Source organism: Gadus macrocephalus, chromosome 4 (assembly GCF_031168955.1).
Source record: "Gadus macrocephalus chromosome 4, ASM3116895v1".
NCBI lineage: Eukaryota > Metazoa > Chordata > Actinopteri > Gadiformes > Gadidae > Gadus > Gadus macrocephalus.
In genome coordinates this window covers 11,731,589-11,751,146 of record NC_082385.1, presented here as the reverse complement: position 1 = coordinate 11,751,146, position 19,558 = coordinate 11,731,589, and the positions used below count along the sequence as shown (strand labels likewise).

The window sequence follows — 19,558 nt, the reverse complement described above, 5'->3', positions numbered from 1 at the left end:
CCTAGCCAAATGTAGCTTAGCACCATCCAGGTAAGACCTAGCCACATGTAGCTTAGCACCATCCAGGTAAGACCTAGCCAAATGTAGCTTAGCGGCACTATCTCATTGGTAGAGGATAGAGGGCATCCAGGTTAGACCTAGCCACATGTAGTTTAGCGCCATTATCTCGTCAGTCGGGAATTGAGGTCATCCAGGTAAGACCTAGCCACATGTAGCTTAGCGCCATTATCTCGTCGGTCGAGAACAGACGGCATCCAGGTCAGAGGCATTGATAAGCATTATTAGTTTAGTGTTTCACTCAGTTTCTAGTGGCATTATGTCCATTTTGTGTACAGTATCCCACCAGCAGAGGGCATTGTGGAACCATAAACCCAAATGCAATTGTCCACATGGTGCATACAGACATATATTTGAAAGAGATAAGTGTTTCTACGAAATACAGACATATAGGTGAATGTCTTTTGGACGTTGAGCTCTGCACCATATGATTTACCTAACCTTGCTGGAAATACGGGTGTAGGCCTGTGTGTAATGATACGTCCATCCGTCCATCACTGTAAATGCGCGTGTTGGTGCAGAGTGTCCCTGTCTTCCATAGGTCAGCTACACCCACTTGGACGAATGCATGCACGCACACATCATTACACACCCACAACCTAACCCACTCACACGCATTCACACGATCGCACACACGCTTGCACACATGGATGCACACTCACACACACATCCCTACATGCACACAACCTAACCCCCTCACACGTGTGCACACACGCACGTGCACACACGTATGCACACAGTTATGCTCACTCACACACGCATCACTACACACACACACACACAAGCTAACACACCCACAACAACAAGCCAACATCATCCTGATGTCCCACTAAATGGATTCCATAACCTCTCATGTCAAACGTACGTAATAACACGAGTGCGGGCGTGCGTGTGTTCGACCAGGGCCTCGTATCGATCTGTTGCACAGACACCTATCAAGAGAGAGAGCTGAGCTCAAAGACTGTAGCCGGCATGGGCGAGAGAGAGGAGAGCGAGAGAGGGTGGATGGGAGAGAGCATCAGAGAGAGCAGAGGAGATGAGCAGTTTGACTTTTATTAGCCATGTAGGGGGGGGGGGGGGCGTTTTCAAAATGTCAGCCTCTTAACTGGTATTTGTATGAAAACCCAGATATCCAGAGTCTGTTAGTTTGTCGATTATAATTTTTTCACATTCTCTTTGTTATTATCAGCAGCAAGTTAACAAACCCAAAAAAACAAAATATTACTTTTGTTTTTTCTTTACTATAAAATAAAGAGATCAATGGCTACCTCGAGCGATGACTTCGCCCATCGATATCTGGTTGCAATGAGTATCGATGAGCGACGCCATCGCTGGACGTAGGCTTCTAAAGCAGGCTAAGCCCAAGATCACCATTCAGAGGGAAGCTCCCTTGAATTGCTGCTGTTCGTCTCCCCCTCGCCCCATCCCCCTAATGCTTCAATCATCTTCTCCTTCCCCCTAGAACATGCCCAACGTCCGGGACCACGATGCCTCCGTGTATCTCCGTCTCCAGGGCGACGCCCTCTCCGTGGGCGGCTATGAGCAGAACCCGATCTTCTGGGACAAGGTAATACGCCACATCGCAATGACCACGACTATAGAGGCACCGATCGGCCGGCCGGCGATCGGAATCAAAACAGGCGATCAGTTCTGTACGCACGAGTTTAAAAAACAAGAAGCTTTTTAAATAGACAGATAGATATATTTTTGGCGCAGAAATGACCAAGCGACAACTCTTCCGTCCGGTAGTATTACACCATTCCCCACGGATCAAGCGGGGTAATTATAAAATGTAACAAATCCCATACTAAGGAGTCCTTTGATGCAATTAATCAGACTGTATCCTGGTATACTTCCCAGTAATCCTGAAAGGTGCAGCCCTAGCGATGACACCCACGCATGATGACACAGGCTAGCCTTGGGGTGCTTGCATCACACTGAGCAGCGTCTCTGTAGCCAGCGCCGGTGATAGAAGGCTTTTGAAAGCGTACAGAAATCGTGTGATGTTGCAACCGGTTTGGAAAAAAAGAGGCTGTGAAAACTCAAAGCAAGTCATTGCACCGTTTATGCAACAGGTGGAATAGGTCAACATAATAAATTATTAAAACCCGATGCCTAACTGATATTGTGAAACCACAACTAGATAATGGGGGCAAGGGGCATCAGAGACATTTAAGAATGTTTTTTGTAGCGATACACAGCTCTCCTGATGACCTTTTATCATGGAGGTGAATAGTCTTGTTCATATGTGCATGCAGATAGCTTTAATTAACCTAACAGTTACAAACTGTAGGTAGCCATCGGTTACGTAACGTTACATAGCCACAACCAGACCGTCACACCCTGCCGCGTGTAATTTATTAATGAGTATTTTATTAATCCCGAAGGAAATGCTCTGCTCAAAATAGAAAAATAAAAATACAGAATAGAGTGTGTGTGTTTTGGTAGCTTGAAAAATGACACTCAATCACATTCAGGAACCGCACAAAGAGTTTGTCCTTTGAGGCAGTCAAACATAACTTGAATGGAGTGACAGAGTGATGTCTGCTGTGCTGGCACCGCTTCAGGCAGCGTGTCTTTGTCGCCTCCAAAGCCAAGCACAGACCCCTCTCTCCCCGCCACGACCCGTCCACTCGAAGGCCATTCCTCGGGTCGCTCGCGTCTCTTGTTCCCCGGTTCCTTTCGTCCTCCTCCTTCGCTGGGTTGGCTCTGTGACCCGTAGTCGATTGGCCTCACGGAGACAGCGAGTTGTGAACAAAGAACTCGTGGCGTGGTGAGAAGTGCAGCAGTGCCAAACATCTAAAGATAGGCCGGATCGATGGCCTCAGAGGCACAAGGCATCTGGAGGGAGAGGTGGAACTGCTGCTTGGAAACCCAAGGCTGCCTTTCTGGTGTGTGTGTGTGTGTGTGTGTGTGTGTGTGTGTGTGTGTGTGTGTGTGTGTGTGTGTGTGTGTGTGTGTGTGTGTGTGTGTGTGTGTGTGTGTGTGTGTGTGTGTGTGTGTGTGTGTGTGTGTGTGTGTGTGTGTGTGTGGGGGTGCTTGTAATCGACTGAAAGACAAACTGGGAGTGAATAAACCTGTCATTTGTTAAACAATACCTCATGCGGTGGGTGTGGTTGATTGGCCCACCCCTTCAGAGACATGCAGAGGTGCCTGGTAGGTGTGGTCTAGGGACATCCACCTCTAATGTCCTCTTCAGAGACGTGCAGATAGGGGTGTGGTCTATTGGTCCACCTCTAATGTCCCCTTCAGAGACGTACAGATAGGGGGTGTGGTCTATTGGTCACCCTCTAATGTCCCCTTAGGGGACGTGCAGAAGCCCTTAGTAGATGTGTTCTTGCGTAGGTTCTACGCTTTATAAAAGTCTTCAATATCCTTATTTTTGAAATATCCTAGGATAAGTTATTTCTTGGCATAAGTGAAAGGCACTATTCAAGATGAACAATAGAGGCTTTTTACAGCTTTAAACACCTTTGTTTTTGTAGATTAAAAGTTGGATCCATTCTTCCAGAAGGCATGTTTCGACAGATTTCCCTGAAATGGGAGTCAAATTGGGGAGGTGATCTGGTTCCCAGGTGTTCTGAATAAATTAATTTCTATGTGTGAGTGAGGGGAAAGGGGGGGGGGAGAGCTTTGCTTGAGCTCCTAAAACAATCTTTGTGTATGGAATCGCAGAATGAAATGCCATTTGACAAATGCAAACAGAGACATTTGTAGCGACGTGCTATAAGGTACTGTTTCTATGATCATGGGCACCTGAGGTCATTCAAACTGCGGGCCAAGCTGAAGTACACGAGAGCTGACGGTTGCATGTTTGATCCTGTGTCACCGTCCCCAGGTGTCTGACAAGTTTGCCTTCAGCCTCTTCGACCTGGACTGGGATGTGTTTTCGGCGAATATCGAAGGAGCCATGAACAGAGTCCCAGCCCTGGAGCAGACTGGCATCAAGTCAACCGTCTGTGGCCCAGGTACATGCAGACACACAGAGACAAGAAATACACTTATATAATTATTTACAAAGAGAGAGAGAGAGAGAGAGAGAGAGATGTCTGACACCTGTCACCTGTACCCTGGTGTACAACAGATGAAGTGCTGATAGGACTAGAAGTGTGTGAGACTTTGAGTGTTTACATGTTGCGTGGTAATCCTGGGACATTGGGCCACACGCAGCACTGTGTTTGAATGGAGGTTCACGCTAAGCACTTGGATGTTTCCCCATGATAACTTAAAACCTGAACCACATCTTTACACTGGGAGCCTGCAAGGTTATTAATTTAATGTGTGTGTGGGTTGGTCAAAGACATACCCCTTCCTCTATTTCTTTCACTTTGATTATGATAATAATAACAGCAGCAGCACAACAGATTCAAACGACAAACAAATATAACATGGAAACATATAAAATCGTTATTTTATCTTGTAGCTGATATGGTTATATTGTAGCTGATATATTCATATTGTAGCTGAAATATTTATATTGTAGCGTATAGGGTTATTTTGTTATATGACAGCTGATTTGGTTATATTGTAGCTGATATGGTTATATTGTAGCTGATATGATTATATTGTAGCTGATAATGGTTATATTGTAGCTGATATGATTATATTGTAGCTGATAATGGTTATATTGTAGCTGATATATTTATATTGTAGCTGATATATTTATATTGTAGCTGATATATTTATATTGTAGCTGGGATGTGTTTATATTGTAGCTGATAATGGTTATATTGTAGCTGATATATTTATATTGTAGCTGATATATTTATATTGTAGCTGATATATTTATATTGTAGCTGGGATGTGTTTATATTGTAGCTGACATAGTGAAGCTGACATGTTGTCTCTCTCTCCCCCACTCAGAGTCCTTCACGGCGGACCATAAGCCTCTGATGGGGGAAGCTCCGGAGGTCAGGGGATTCTTCCTGGGCTGTGGCTTCAACAGCGCCGGTAAGTGTGAGACGAGAGCAGCGGAGCACAGAGACGATTCAACACCCGCTCGAACCTCTCTGATATGCAGGGAATGACTTGAATGAAAAGAGAGGGAGCAGGATAATGATGAACACAGATCAGTCCATTCTTTGCAGTACAACACTGCGGGCTCTATTTTAACGGTCTGAAACGCAAGTGGGAAGCGCAAAGCGCAAGTAGCTTTGTGGGCGGTTCTACGGCGCTATCGCTATTTTACAGGCGGATAAATGGCACTTGCGTCGCGGCGCAAGTGTCAAAAGGGTTGGTCTGAAGCAGCCTAGTTACCCGTAGGTGTGGTTTGGGCGTAACGTCCAACAAACCAATGAGAGTGCCAGCTCCCATCCCCTTTAAGAGCCATGAGCGCATTTGAATCGGACGAGTTGATATTTTGACAGCGCGTCTGCAGTCTCCGATGAGACAGATGCACATGAATTTCAAACTGCAAATGGCTCAGTTTATTGCCAAATAATATGGCCTAATTCACACATGGAATAAGGGGTTTTCTTCCACAACTTCAGAAATACGTCCTCAAATAAATTTCGGCAAAGAAAACGTATATGATATAACATGATATGCGGTAACTGTGGTTCTATTTAATGATATGCGCAATACATTATAAACATTGTTTCTTATCAGTATTGTATGCTATCCTAATATGCATGTGTCCCTGCGGTAATAGACATTGCCATTGATTGTATTATGCGTTACGTGTTTAGTTTGCGTGTGTTTAAACAGAGCACACACGCGCGCCCGCGTTCATTCATTCTTTTTAACACTCACTCGCGGTAAAACAATGTTTTTCACGATCAAATACTCATCAATCCTAAAAGTTATGGGCATGTGGGCCTACACGATGTCTGTGTCAAGAAAATATGTGTTTGCTGTACGGTGTTTGCAGATGCATTGATTTAAATGTACAACTTATTACCGCTGCATCAGCTGTTCTTTCCCAAATAATTTACCAAGAATGTGCGGCTAGGTAGATGGGAGAAGCAAAGTGTATGTGCGAGGTGCACAAGCAATCCGTATGCATCGCATGCGCATGTATGCATGCGCCCTTAAAATAGCATCTGAACAACGCGCCACTGACTTTAAACCAGGTATTTCCTGGTCAGCAGCGCAATGGTATTCAGAAACGGCAAAATACCGTTTACGCCAGAACACGCCTCCTCCTTCCGCCGAACCGCCCCTTGGGGCGCATGATCAATCCCTAATTTACCGGCGAGTGGCGGTGTTGGGAAAAGAACGCTCTGCGCCAGTTGTAAACTAGCAACGACACATGCGCCAGTGACTAAGTCACTTGCGCCGGATGCAAGATAGGGCCCTGCATCTTATTTCCAAATAAGAGGTCAGATTTGAAACTTGCTCAAAAAATAAATAAAATACAATCCAACAATAAAAGTAACTATAGCGGTAACAACGTTGTTGAACTAGGAACCAGCCACGGTGGGTCAAAGGGGTAAGGAAGCGAGAGTCACACTGCAGATTAATGGACTGTCCCCTCTCACCGAGTGACTCCGCTGAGCCAGACTCCTCCCGCGGGTGTAGTTCCTGTGCGTGATGCATGTGACCCCACCGGGTCTCCGGTGTCATCAGCATTCCTCGTCTCTCGTCGGGACACTCATCACCGCTGAACACCACCTCCTCAGGGAGTCGCAGGATGATGCCAGCAGGCAGAACCCTCACATGCAGAAAGCACATCGTTCTTCGGCGATCCGGTCGGATCCGTTCGCCCCCTCTGTGTCCGTCGCACGCGTTAGGGGTGTTGCTGTCATGGGCGCAGCAAACACAGAACGTATACATGAGCTCCCACTGAGAGGAGCCTCATGCATGACTATGGAGAAGGCAATGGAGTGTGTTGTTAAAGTGAGGGACCAAGAACGTCAAGTTATTAGCATTATGCATATAAACGAATAAACTATATTATACATGACTTTCACCCTCACAGCTTTCCGATAAAAAATACTATAAAAATACTATTTCCGAGTTAATTGTGAACAGAAAGACGGTTGAACGAAATCGTTTCAATGTCAAATGATTGGAACGGAATTTTCCACGGCTGCAGCGACGGCAACAAGAAAAGTGTCTCTGAGCAGCACCAGCTCCAACAGATGTCACCGCTGCAACCGGCAGATAGGAAATCAGCTGCGGCAGGGCTGTGGGAAGCGCCGTTCAAACACAAAGCCGTCGCGTTCAGCTCAAAGTGTCAACAAGGCCTTTCCTCCACACGACAAGCGGCTTGTCACCCCGATGGACCCCGACTGCAGCATGTTTGGACCCCGGGTGCACGAACGTGTCCGTTCGCGTCTGCGGCGTGACGAGTAACGAGCCCTCTGACTGACTCGCCCTCCCAGAGCCCGCGTGATGAGGATGATGTCATGATCTCTCAGCCCGCGGAACGGAGCAATCCGACCGGGAAACAGGGATACAACAGCCCCGCCTGGCGCCCGGCTGTGCCTCTGAACCACAGGATGAAACGTCACGTTCTGTGTTCTGTGGTCCGTGCCCGTCGGAAACCAGGCCCGCGGTGATCCGTCTTCATCAGGCCTGTCAGTTCTTTAATGGGCCAGACACAGCGCGGGGCTCTGGGTAAAGGCTGGACCATCACTGTGGAGCAGAGACACAGCAGGGGGACAAAGACTTTCTCATTAAGAACAACGGTGCCCCGCTTTGGTCCCCCCCCCCCCCCCCCCCCCCCCCACACCTGGGATACATGTCAGCACGCACACACACTCATAAACGAGCGCACACACATGCACACAGAAACGAGCGCACGCACAAAACGCACAAACGAGCGCACACACACACTCTCAAACGAGTGCACACACACGCACACAGAAACGAGCGCACACCTCCACATAAAAACAAGTGCACACTGACAAAGTAGCACACACACTTACAAAGTAGCACGCACACACACAGACAAACGTCAGTGCTCTGACGAAAAGTATTCCCGACGAGAACAACTCTGAGGTCGGGGCTAATGGATTCACGTCGCCGAAGACGTCGCCTTTCATCGACTCTTAACACCGTCTTTTTTTTTTTTTTATGCTGCTAATTTGGTTGCTAGGCAATAAAAAAATTAAAATCAAAAGCGCCCTTGCAGGGTTTGTATCTGTTGCCTGGCGACATAAGTGCATTCACAGTGTCTCCGGCGAAGCCTCATAATTCCATCAGAGGGGGGGAGGGAGAGGCTCGCAGGCTGCCTCTCGCCACCACGACCAAGGCCTTGTTAAAGTGACCCCTGGGGCTCCTGTAGACGCTCCCGTTCATGCTACACTCGATGCCTGTGGTGGCTCTGTGGCGCCGCGGCTAACCCCGACACCACTGTAGCGAGTGGCGGACGAGGCTACGCTCGTTAGCCTGGAGAAGATCGCATCGCAAACATGTTACTTGTTGGGTTGTAGGGTCGTTTTTTTCAGCTGGGTCACTTTGATTGTATATTATTTTGTGTTATACTTGAATGATTCGCTGTTGTGCGGGTCGCTGTCGGCGAGCAGTGCCTGTCTTCGAGGCTGCGCGATCTTGACTGTGAGCTATGCTGTCAAACACAACGCTTGATTGACAGGAAGGAGGGAGGGAGGGAGGGAGGGAGGATGGGGAGGGGAGGGGAGGGGGGGGGGAACAGATTGATTGAAGCAGCGGGTTGTGCGTGGGTGCAGAAAGCGGCGTGAAAGGGAAGGAACAGCGGGGAGGCGTGAGCAGGGGAAGGAGCCCGTCTAGACGGAGAGAACGGGTAAGGGAAGGAAATGGGAGGGAGGAAGAGTGGGTGGGTGGATTGATTGACGGATGGATGGGTGGGTGGGTGGGTGGCTGGGTGGGTGGCTGGGTGGGTGGCTGGGTGGGTGGCTGGGTGGGTGGCTGGGTGGGTGGTGGGGTCGGAAGCCGAGAGACTGAGACGTTGCGTCTCTGAAACGCACTTTAGAGCCACCGGGTGAATGTCATCGGAGACAGTGAGACAGACGGAGGGACTGTGGAGCAACACTGAGATAAAGCGCTGAGGGAGAGGTCGGGAGAGGAATGGCAGAGATGGACAACGACATGACAGGGGGAAAACATAAGGGAGGGAGGGACGTGTGTGTGTGTGTGTGTGTGTGACGTGTGTGTGTGTGTGTGTGTGTGTGTGTGTGTGTGTGTGTGTGTGTGTGACGTGTGTGTGACGTGTGTGTGTGTGTGTGTGTGTGTGTGTGTGTTCAACACACCCGTATCAGTGGCAAAATCTCTCATGACATTTAGCAGTTATCTCCCCTGTTGCTTGTTTTGACCATGTCTTCAAAGCACTGCCAGGCCTTCCTCTCTCCTCCTCTCCCCCTCCACCTGTCCACCTGTCCACCTGTCCACCTGTCCACCCCTCCCGCCACCTGTCCATCCACCTGTCCATACATTGAACTTAATGTTCTGATATACCAATGAATCACCACCTACTGAAGAGTGCTGTGGATAGCATTTCTGTCCGCTCTGGTTGACACCCCGTGTCTGTCTGCAGGCATGATGCTGGGGGGCGGCTGCGGCAGAGAGCTGGCCCACTGGATCATCCACGGCCGTCCCGAGAAGGACATGTACGGCTACGACATCAGGTAACCAACAACGAGGACGGCACACGGAACACATTCAGACAAAACGCTAGACTGGGTAAGCCCCGCCCATTCGCCCTGCAGAAGGGTCTGGAGAAGAGCAATACATTTCTTTCTAGTTTCGATGCGTTTTTGCGGAAGCCAATCACCAAGCTGGCTTTTCCCCCTGGCGCGCTATTGGCTGGTTTAACACAAAGACGACAAGGAAGTGACGGCAAGCAGCCAATTGCGTACAGAGTCATTTGAACTGGGCCCATTGATCACGCTTCTTGAAGAAAACGACAGTGGCTTCTCCAGACCAAGGTCAATCTACGATTGACCTTGGTCTGGCAATAGCCAGGCTAACAAAGCGCTGCACTGCGCTGCTGATCTAAAGTCAAAGCATGTAATGAAGAATCCTAAATGCATGACGCATGTTTTTATATCGTGATCTTTGCCACGGAACTTTTTTTTTCGAACATCGGAATTGAACACGCAGGCCTCTGATTGGCCCACTTTCAGGCGCTTCCATAACTCACTGACGGGCAACAACCAGTGGATCCGAGAGCGGAGCCACGAGTCGTACGCCAAGAACTACTCTGTGGTGTTCCCCTTTGATGAGCCGCTGGCCAGCAGGAACATGAGGAAGGACCCCTTCCACCAGGTAGACCCACACGCACGCACGCACGCACGCACGGTCGCACGCACACACGCGCTATACGCGCGCACGCAGATTCACAAACACATACACAGACAGACACACACACACACACACGCACACGCACACACACACACACACACACACACACACACACACACACACACACACACACACACACACACAATATAAGGGATATAAGTCTTGCCTCCCTGAAAATAGGGGAACGGAACTGTAACCGCAGCTTAAGCTGATCCTCATCATAATTATCGCGATCATCATCATCAACCTTTATTTATAGCGAGAAGCTCAATAAAATCCCAGGACAGTTTTTCTTTCCCTTTTCTCCAAATTAGGCAATCAGCCAGTATGACACAACAAACACACACAGAGGGAAATGTGTAAAGATAGTTACAGAATGAAAATAAATGCAGACAAATACAATTAAAGGCATATTAGCAGACACAGAGAATCAGGTAAATACCAAATGATAAAGAAAGTGGCATGTTCCACTTAAAAGTGAAACACTGATCGACGACTATTAACTACTGAATACTAAATAAGTTATTAGGGTTATCAAGGCTTGCATTTACCATCATGTGCTCCTAATGATGTTATAATGGTGTGCATTAGGCATCGTGTCCTTCTAATTACGTTATTAAGGGTTGTTCGTTATTAAGTGTGCATTAATCATCAGAAAATCAAATATCAACCGTTGCAACCTCACCTAATTTCACACAGATTTCTTTTCTTCTATTCCTTCACACAAAATATGAATTAATGCGATTAAATTGATTAAATAATCGGCATATCAGGAAATTAACATGCATACAAATTGAAATCGATTTTTCAGCCCTATTTGAAACGTATCAAGGCCATCATCTTATGAAGAAGCCTCTTTCTGGATAGCAACACTGAAAGTGATGCAGAGCATTTAATAATATGTGGATAGCTGACAGCACCGTGAACAGAAAATGAACACGGTGCAAATAATAAATAAATAATCTGTGCAAAAGCGGTGACATTTCTATAATACTTCATATTTTCCTTGAGACACGAGCACAGACAGGCATACTAGCGGCATAAGTGGTGTGAGAGGTGAGGCAGTGAGTGGGGAAGAGGCAGTGAGTGGACAGCATTACTGTGATCAGCGCAGAGGAAGGTCAGACGTTGTGCAATCACAGGTAGGACGATCTGCCTCGCAGCGAGCGCTTGCAGGACGGGTCAGGCCCTCTGACTGGAGGTGGAGAAATGCCTTCACTCCCCCTGACGTCTAAAGACACTCAACCCAACGTGCCCCTGAGAGAAACGTTCTGTTCTTTACTATTGGAGATGTCTCCTCAACCGCTGTGCGATTGAAGTCGATGCACACAGATGTGCCTCTCTCCCTCCACCTATTTATACCTCTCCATCCCTCTCTTTCTCCACCTATTCCTCCTCTCCTTCCCTCTCTTTCTCCACCTATTCCTCCTCCCTTCCCTCTCTTCCTCCACCTATTCCTCCTCTCCATTCCTCTCTCCCTCCACCTATTTATCCCTCTCCGTCGTTCTCTTTCTCCACCTATTCCTCCTTTCCATTCCGCTCTTCCTCCACCTATTCTCCCCCTCTCCATCCCGCTCTCCTTTCCTCCACCTATTTCTCCTCTACATGACTACCTTCATCCACCTATTCCTCCCCCTCTCCTTCCCTCTCTTCTTCCTCCTATTCCTCCCCCTCTCCTTCCCTCTCTTCTTCCTCCTATTCCTCCCCCTCTCCTTCCCTCTCTTCTTCCTCCTATTCCTCCCCCTCTCCTTCCCTCTCTTCTTCCACCTATTCCTCCCCCTCTCCTTCCCTCTCTTCTTCCTCCTATTCCTCCCCCTCTCCTTCCCTCTCTTCTTCCTCCTATTCATCCCCCTCTCCTTCCCTCTCTTCTACCTCCTATTCCTCCCCCTCTCCTTCCCTCTCTTCTTCCTCCTATTCCTCCCCCTCTCCTTCCCTCTCTTCTTCCTCCTATTCATCCCCCTCTCCTTCCCTCTCTTCTACCTCCTATTCCTCCCCCTCTCCTTCCCTCTCTTCTTCCACCTATTCCTCCCCCTCTCCTTCCCTCTCTTCTTCCTCCTATTCATCCCCCTCTCCTTCCCTCTCTTCTACCTCCACCTATTCACCCTCTCCCTCTGCCCACACTCGTCTCACGCCACTCATCCGCAGTTCTTTCCTGACATTCTCTCTTTCTTCTGACATTTTCCCTCCTTTCTTCCTCCGGCGCTGCGTCACTGGCTGACCTTCTGCCCCTCCCCCACCCGTTCCACCGTTCTGTTCCTCTGTCCTTTCTTTGTTTGCTATCGATATTTATCGCACGGCTTCGGGTTATGACACATGCACACGGCAGCGCACTGTTGACCATGAGGTTGAAGTGGTATGGTCTTTGCGTGGTGCGTGTGGTGCTCACTCTCTTATTTGCTCACTCACTCACTCACTCATTCGCTCCCTCACTCACTCACTCACTCACTCACTTACTCCCTCACTCACTCACTCACTCACTCACTCACTCACTCACTCACTCACTCACTCCCTCACTCACTCACTCACTCACTCACTCACTCACTCACTCCCTCACTCACTCACTCACTCACTCACTCACTCACTCACTCACTCACTCACTCACTCACTCACTCACTCACTCACTCACTCACTCACTCACTCCCTCATTCCCATACCCACACAGACTCCTCACTCATCACTCAGTTGAAGAATGTCACAGTGTGTACATTTGTACATCTAGTGTTGCACAGCACACACGCTTCGCTTGTGGAAAATTGTACAATAGTTTTATAATTACAATTATTAGACCATTCTACATCCAACTGCATAACATTATGACTAATTTCAAATCCGACACCCGTGACCTCACCGCCATACTATGAATTAAATCACCGCGTCTCACTCCGGCGTGCAGATGTGATTCAGACTTGGGCTGAAGTGAAGTCTTGTCAGCAGCGTTTGCTCTCCGGGATATCCGACTGATTACATAATGGTGGAGCGACAGAGTATGAATGACCCAATTAGACTTGAGGTTCCAGTCGTCGTCTACCTCGGGATATCATTTACTCCTCTTTGTCTTCCCCCTGAGTCCCGGTGTTGTGCTTCAGTCTGCATCTTGTTCGTGCTCAGTGAGTGGTTTTTCTTCTTTCCCCCCTCACCTTCATTTAACAGTCTGGTCACAATTGATTGTGATTGGGTCGCAGACACCCAATCACATAAGTTTGTACCGTTTTTGTTAGAAACTTTTCTTCTTGTTGGAAAAGAGTATAATCGGTGATGTCTGAGCGGTCTGAATTCATTATTTTGCTGAATGACTTACTCTTCTAAATACTGGATACACTCCCATGTATGGCTCAGTTTCCTTGAAGAGCCCTAGCATATTAATGTTTATAGTCATGACATGACCTTTCAGATCAATGACTAGCTGTCCTGCTTCTGTCCAAGGCTTTCAAAGAGAGGCGAGAGATTGGAAGTCTGCTACGTGGTCACGGTGTCATTAAGACTCTTCCTCACACGACTCGTGTGGTCAAACAGGGCGTGTCTTTAGCATCTGCATAGCCAAGCCCAGGCTCAGACGATAACCTCAGCCTCCGCGGCGCCACGGCAATGGAACTCTGATCCATCGTTGCTCGGCAACCACCCGCCTCACCTGTCTCCGGCTGCATGGGAAAACGACCGGACTCACTGGCGGTCGCGGTGAAGGGGCTCTGAATAGGCTGGGGAAGAAGAATGCAATAAATAACTATACGCTACTGTACATGAAGCGTTCTGGGCTCTTAGTCACGACTGCATGTTCCGCGGGCTCAGCCAGATATAGTCGATACAGAGTGGTTGCTGAAGCACTGGTCTCCCATGTTCTTCTCTGTTTTAAAAATCGGTTGTGCTTTTAAGGATGGTGATCGGTTTTTAGAAATGTATATATATTTTTCCGTCGACACCTTAGCCCGCGCGTTTTCTCGCCACCTAGCAAGGAGCGGACGGTAAATATAGCCTGGTGTGGGTAGCTTTGGCAGTAGAGCTGCCTGCTTCCAACATAACCTACCTACCATGTGTGGGCGACTGTCAATTTAACAAGGAAGATATAGACGCACGGAAATAGATTTTTCCCTCTCTTTATGATTTATATTTTTTTACCTCATAAACCAAGCTAACACATGCTATGAAGGCTGCTACCATATTTTTCGTCTGAAATGGACGTATATGCGAACCTCAGCTATGAAACGGTTTTATTTCAACCCCGCCACACAGGATTAGACCGTGCTACATACAAAGACAGACGGGTTGAGTTCAAATGTGACCATTTCAAACACAAGCTTTTAGCTATTACAAACAAAAGCCGTAAACACAAGAAGCCCTTGTTCAAATTTGACAACTGGATCCATAACAACATAATAACAACTGCAACCACGTACGTAGCAAACTGGCACTGTGGCCTTCATAATGCAGACGCCAGCGCGACAGCAACCATCTGCCACACCGCCCCGTGACCGACGGCGCTCCGTCCCGCACGGCGCTCTCCAACCCGGCGCCGTCTCTGTGCCTCTGGCACGCGTTGCACTCGAGTGCAACGTTGAATAACTTGAACAGTGTTTTGTTTGCGAGCGTTCCTGGGAGGAACGCACTTCATAAACACCGCGTTAAACGCTTCTTAGGTTCAGTGGGGAGAGGGTCCCCGCCTGTCCTATACTTCTTCCAGCTCTCTGAGAACCGTGTTTAATAGGTGTTCAAGGTCTCTACTTACGACGCACAAAGGCCTGACTTGTGGACGAGGCTCTCACTGAATCTTGGCTCTCGATGAATCCTTGAATCTCTTGAGAGAAATCTTCCCCGTAGCGGTTAAATTAGTTTGTCTAGTTCCGCCTTCCCGGATGTCTAGGTTTGCGTGTCTGTTATGTGCGTGCAGTTTAATGTGTGCAGTTTGTCCTCTTTTAGAGGCCTTGTGCTCAGTGTGTCCACAGACTCACTCAAAGCAGCTAAGACACTGCTTGTTTCTTTTTCTCTTTTAATGCAATCCAGCTCAATTCAAAGGAGCTTTATTGGCTCGGAAAAACCCAAGCAAACATTGTACAATGGGAAATGCAGACGCAAGAAGGTGAATAGCTAAACATGACAACAAGACGTTATGTAGAAGAGGTCAATCTAATCTCTCACTCTCGCTCTCGCTCTCATTCTCACTCTCTGAGTCTGACTTGCTCAATGTGTTCCTCCCTATCTCTCTGACTCTCTCACTGTGCTCCTCCCTCTCTCTCTCACTATGCTCCTCCCTCTCTCTCTCACTGTGCTCCTCCCTCTCTCTCTCCCTGTGTGTCAGGTGCTGACAGAGCAGGGCTGTGTGTACCAGGAGAGACACGGCTGGGAGAGACCGGGCTGGTTCAGCAAGGACGGCCCTGCGCCTGTAAGACCCTCGCGCACATGAACACGCGCACACACACACACACACACACACGCACACTCACCCCTACATACACACACAGACACTCACTCCCTCACTCCCTCACTCCCTCCCTCCTACTCACTCCTACACACTCACTCTCTCAGGGTCTGTACTAAGTGAGGATGATGATTAATAAACCTCCTGATGAAGTGTGTGTGTCGCTGGCTGTAGGTTCTGAGCTACGATTACTACGGCGCCTACGACGGCCCGAAGAACACAGACGACAAGTACAGAGCCCTGCTGGGCAAGGAGTACACCTTCGACTTCCCCTCCCATCACCACGTGGTGAGTGTGTGTGTGTGTGTGTCTGTGTGTGTGTGTGTGAGATCTGCTTCGTGACCACGCTCAAGGAAGTGAGTCAATCCTACAAGTGTCCATGGGCGCTCTGTGCGGACCACGTTCCTCTTTGTCTGTGCTGCCCAGGCGTCTTCCCACTCTGGAGCGCTGACATAAAACACCAACAAGCAAACAACAAGTTTTTCGTGAACACACAAAGGTTACTCCACGAGACGAAGAATCGACATAACGGGGCAAAGATAAGGCTGCGGTGGCTTGCAGACCTCTGTGCCACGCGTCCCCGCTCAACACTCCCCTTCCTAGTACTGGGAGTAGTAGTACTCCAAGTATTCCTGTGTCTGTTCCTCCCCCAGCTTAAGGACGAGTGCATGACGTGTCGTCAGGGCGTGGCCGTGTTCAACATGTCCTACTTTGGCAAGTTCTACCTCAGCGGACCCGACGCCAAGCAGGCCGCCGATTGGCTGTTCACCGCCGACGTCAACAAGAAGCCAGGTCAGTCCGGGGCCGAATCGGAAACTCCTCCGGAAGTTCTGAGAATACAGAAGACCCACGCACGGGCAGAAGGGAATCTGGATATTAGTCGAGAAAGAGCCGGATCCACGTGCACATCAACACGCATGAACACAAATTCACACGTTCACAACAACATTAGCAAAACGTATCAATGTAACTGTGGATCTAAACGATTTCGGGGTAGAGATTTGAAGTAAAAATGATCGTAAAATCTCAGTCTGTATAACTGTGTCGTGTGTGTGTGTGTGTGTGTGTGTGTGTGTGTGTGTGTGTGTGTGTGTGTGTGTGTGTGTGTGTGTGTGTGTGTGTGTGTGTGTGTGTGTGTGTGTGTGTGTGTGTGTGTGTGTGTGTGTGTGTGTGTGTGTCCGTGCGTGCGTGTGTCCGTGCGTGCGTGCGTGCGTGCGTGCGTCCCCAGGCTCTACAGTGTACACCTGCATGCTGAACAAAAGCGGGGGTACGGAGGCCGACATGACGGTGAGCCGGCTGGAGGCGGGGGCTGCCAACCTGCCCCTGGCACCCGAGTCAAACGGTACGTCCACCACTCCACCCCTTCTACCCTACACCTCTCAGCCCTACTTCCACCCACGCCCTCCACCTCCACCACCACTTCCACCTCACCCCCCCCCCCTACCTCCAGCTTCACCCCGACCTCCTCCTCTCCAGCGCTGCTTGCTCTTTAGCTCCCTGTACCTCCTCACATTCCCCCCCTCTCCCTCTCTCCCTCTTGCTGGATGTCATGTCCTACGTCAGTCCACGTGTCTGTTTTCCTTCAGTGAGTCTGCTCTTATTCACTTCTCTCCTAATCAGTATGTCCCACCCGTCTGTTGGTCTCATTTTCATTCCATCGGCCTGTTTGTCTGTCTCATGTTCCCTCTGGCCGTCATTTTTATGTCCTGGCTCTCCGCCAGTTTGTCTGTGCGCCTTGTGCGCCCAAATTTCTGTCTGATTGACCGACCATTTGACATATGTACTGTTGGTCCGTCCGTCTCCTTATCTGTTTGTCTCTCTATCTTTCTGTCCCTTTATCTGTCTGTAGCTCTGTTTTTCTGTCTCTCTATCCTTCTGTCTATATCTTTCCGTCTTTCTATCTTTCTGTCTCTATCTTTCCGTCTCTCTATCTGTCTGTAGCTGTCTTTCTGTCTCTCTATCTTTCTGTCTCTATCTTTCCGTCTCTCTATCTTGTGACTCTATCTTTCTGTCTCTCTATCTGTCTGTAGTTCTATCTTTCTGTCTCTCTATCTTTGTGACTCTATCTTTCTGTCTCTCTATCTTTGTGACTCTATCTTTCTGTCTCTCTATCTGTCTGTAGCTCTGTCTTTCTGTCTCTCTATCTTTCTGTCTCTATCTTTCCGTCTCTCTATCTTGTGACTCTATCTTTCTGTCTCTCTATCTGTCTGTAGTTCTATCTTTCTGTCTCTCTATCTTGTGACTCTATCTTTCTGTCTCTCTATCTGTCTGTAGTTCTATCTTTCTGTCTCTATCTTTCTGTCTCTCTATCTTTGTGACTCTATCTTTCTGTCTCTCTATCTGTCTGTAGTTCTATCTTTCTGTCTCTCTATCTTTGTGACTCTATCTTTCTGTCTCTATCTTTGTGACTCTATCTTTCTGTCTCTCTATCTTTGTGACTCTATCTTTCTGTCTCTCCATCTGTCTGTAGTTCTATATTTCTGTCTCTCTATCTTTGTGACTCTATCTTTCTCTCTCCTCCAAGCGGTCTGATGTCCTGTCACATGCTCTCACGTCTCTCTCCGGTTCCTCCTATCCCTAACCCCCATCACCTCATCCCAACCCATATCCGTGTGTAGTTATCAGTCGGTCTGTCTGTCTGTCTGTCTGTCCCCAACCCAGGCGACACATACTACCTGGCCATTGGCGGGGGCGTGGCCGAGCACAACTGGAACCACATCCGAACGGTCCTGCAGGACCAGGGCTTCACCTGCACGCTGGTGGACCACTCGGAGGACATGGGCATGCTGAGCATCCAGGGGCCCAAGAGGTACCGGGGTGGCGGGGGGGGCCTCCATGGGGACCACATCAGTGGGCGGGGGGGGGGTGTTGGGGTGGTTTGACCCCATGGTGCGTGGAGGGGTTCGTAGGTTCATGTCCATGCCCTTGAGCCAACCTGCCCCCATCCCGCTCGTGGATGACCCAACCTGAGGTCGCTCTGGGTAAATAAATACAGGAGTGTGAGTATCACATTCTTACGTGTTTCCCTTCCTCACGGGAGTGTTCTCTCTGCGGCGTGATGACGTGCAGCTTATCCAGAGACAACAACGCAGAGGTTTACCTTTGAGCTTCAACAAATATCCTCTCAGGCAGACGTTGTTTGTGACACAAAGCACGCGCAGTACTGTTGCTTAAATCCCAAGCCCCGAATATTGTTTGAGAAAGCCGTTCTGTCCTCCCATCTGACTTTTACCCTGTAGTTCTATACGCTGTGGTTCTATACCCCTGTGGTTATATATGCTGTGGTCCTATACCCTGCGGTTCTATACGCTGTGGTCTATACCCTGTGGTACTATACCCTGTGGTTTAATACCCCTATGGTTCTTTACCCTGTGGCACTATACTCCTTTGGTTCTGTAGGCTGGGGTTCTAAATATGTGGTTCTGTTACCTGTGGTTTTATGCCCTGTGGTTCTATTCACTGTGTATTTTTACCCTGAGGTTCTATACCTCTGTGGCTCTATAGCCCCTGTGGTTCTATACCTGTGGTTCTATACCTGTGGTTCTATACCCTGTGGTTCTAAACCTGTGGTTCTATACCCTGTGGTTCTAAACCTGTGGTTCTATACCCCTGTGGACCCATACCCTGTGGTTCTATACCCCGTGGTTCTATACCCAATGGCTTTTAATTCTCTCAGCTTGGTCTCCAGCCTCTTCCTTTGCTCTTTGCAGACCTTCTGAGACCTTCATTATTCCTCTCAGCGGCTGCTGACTGCTTGCATGTGGCGCGACGATTGGCAGCGACGTGCCCGTTTTAGATTACAATTGATGCCTGTTCCTCTGTGTAATTACAGACTGCTCTGCAGAATTAAGAAATGGCTTGATGTTA

The 19,558-nt window shown here is 48.7% G+C and overlaps 1 protein-coding gene across 8 annotated transcripts in view; it reads left to right on the top strand.

The window, feature by feature from the left end:
- The window catches only part of sardh (sarcosine dehydrogenase), a 34,440-nt gene that overhangs the window by 7,329 nt on the left and 7,553 nt on the right, over positions 1–19,558 (top strand). For all 8 annotated transcript variants that reach the window (XM_060050227.1, XM_060050232.1, XM_060050226.1 and 5 more), the window contains exons 8-17: positions 1,520–1,624; positions 3,896–4,025; positions 4,921–5,007; positions 9,515–9,605; positions 10,104–10,245; positions 15,572–15,655; positions 15,866–15,979; positions 16,345–16,483; positions 16,920–17,033; positions 18,353–18,500. In XM_060050227.1, coding sequence (XP_059906210.1) covers positions 1,520–1,624; positions 3,896–4,025; positions 4,921–5,007; positions 9,515–9,605; positions 10,104–10,245; positions 15,572–15,655; positions 15,866–15,979; positions 16,345–16,483; positions 16,920–17,033; positions 18,353–18,500 — 1,154 coding nt within the window. The remainder of the gene's footprint in view (positions 1–1,519; positions 1,625–3,895; positions 4,026–4,920; positions 5,008–9,514; positions 9,606–10,103; positions 10,246–15,571; positions 15,656–15,865; positions 15,980–16,344; positions 16,484–16,919; positions 17,034–18,352; positions 18,501–19,558) is intronic.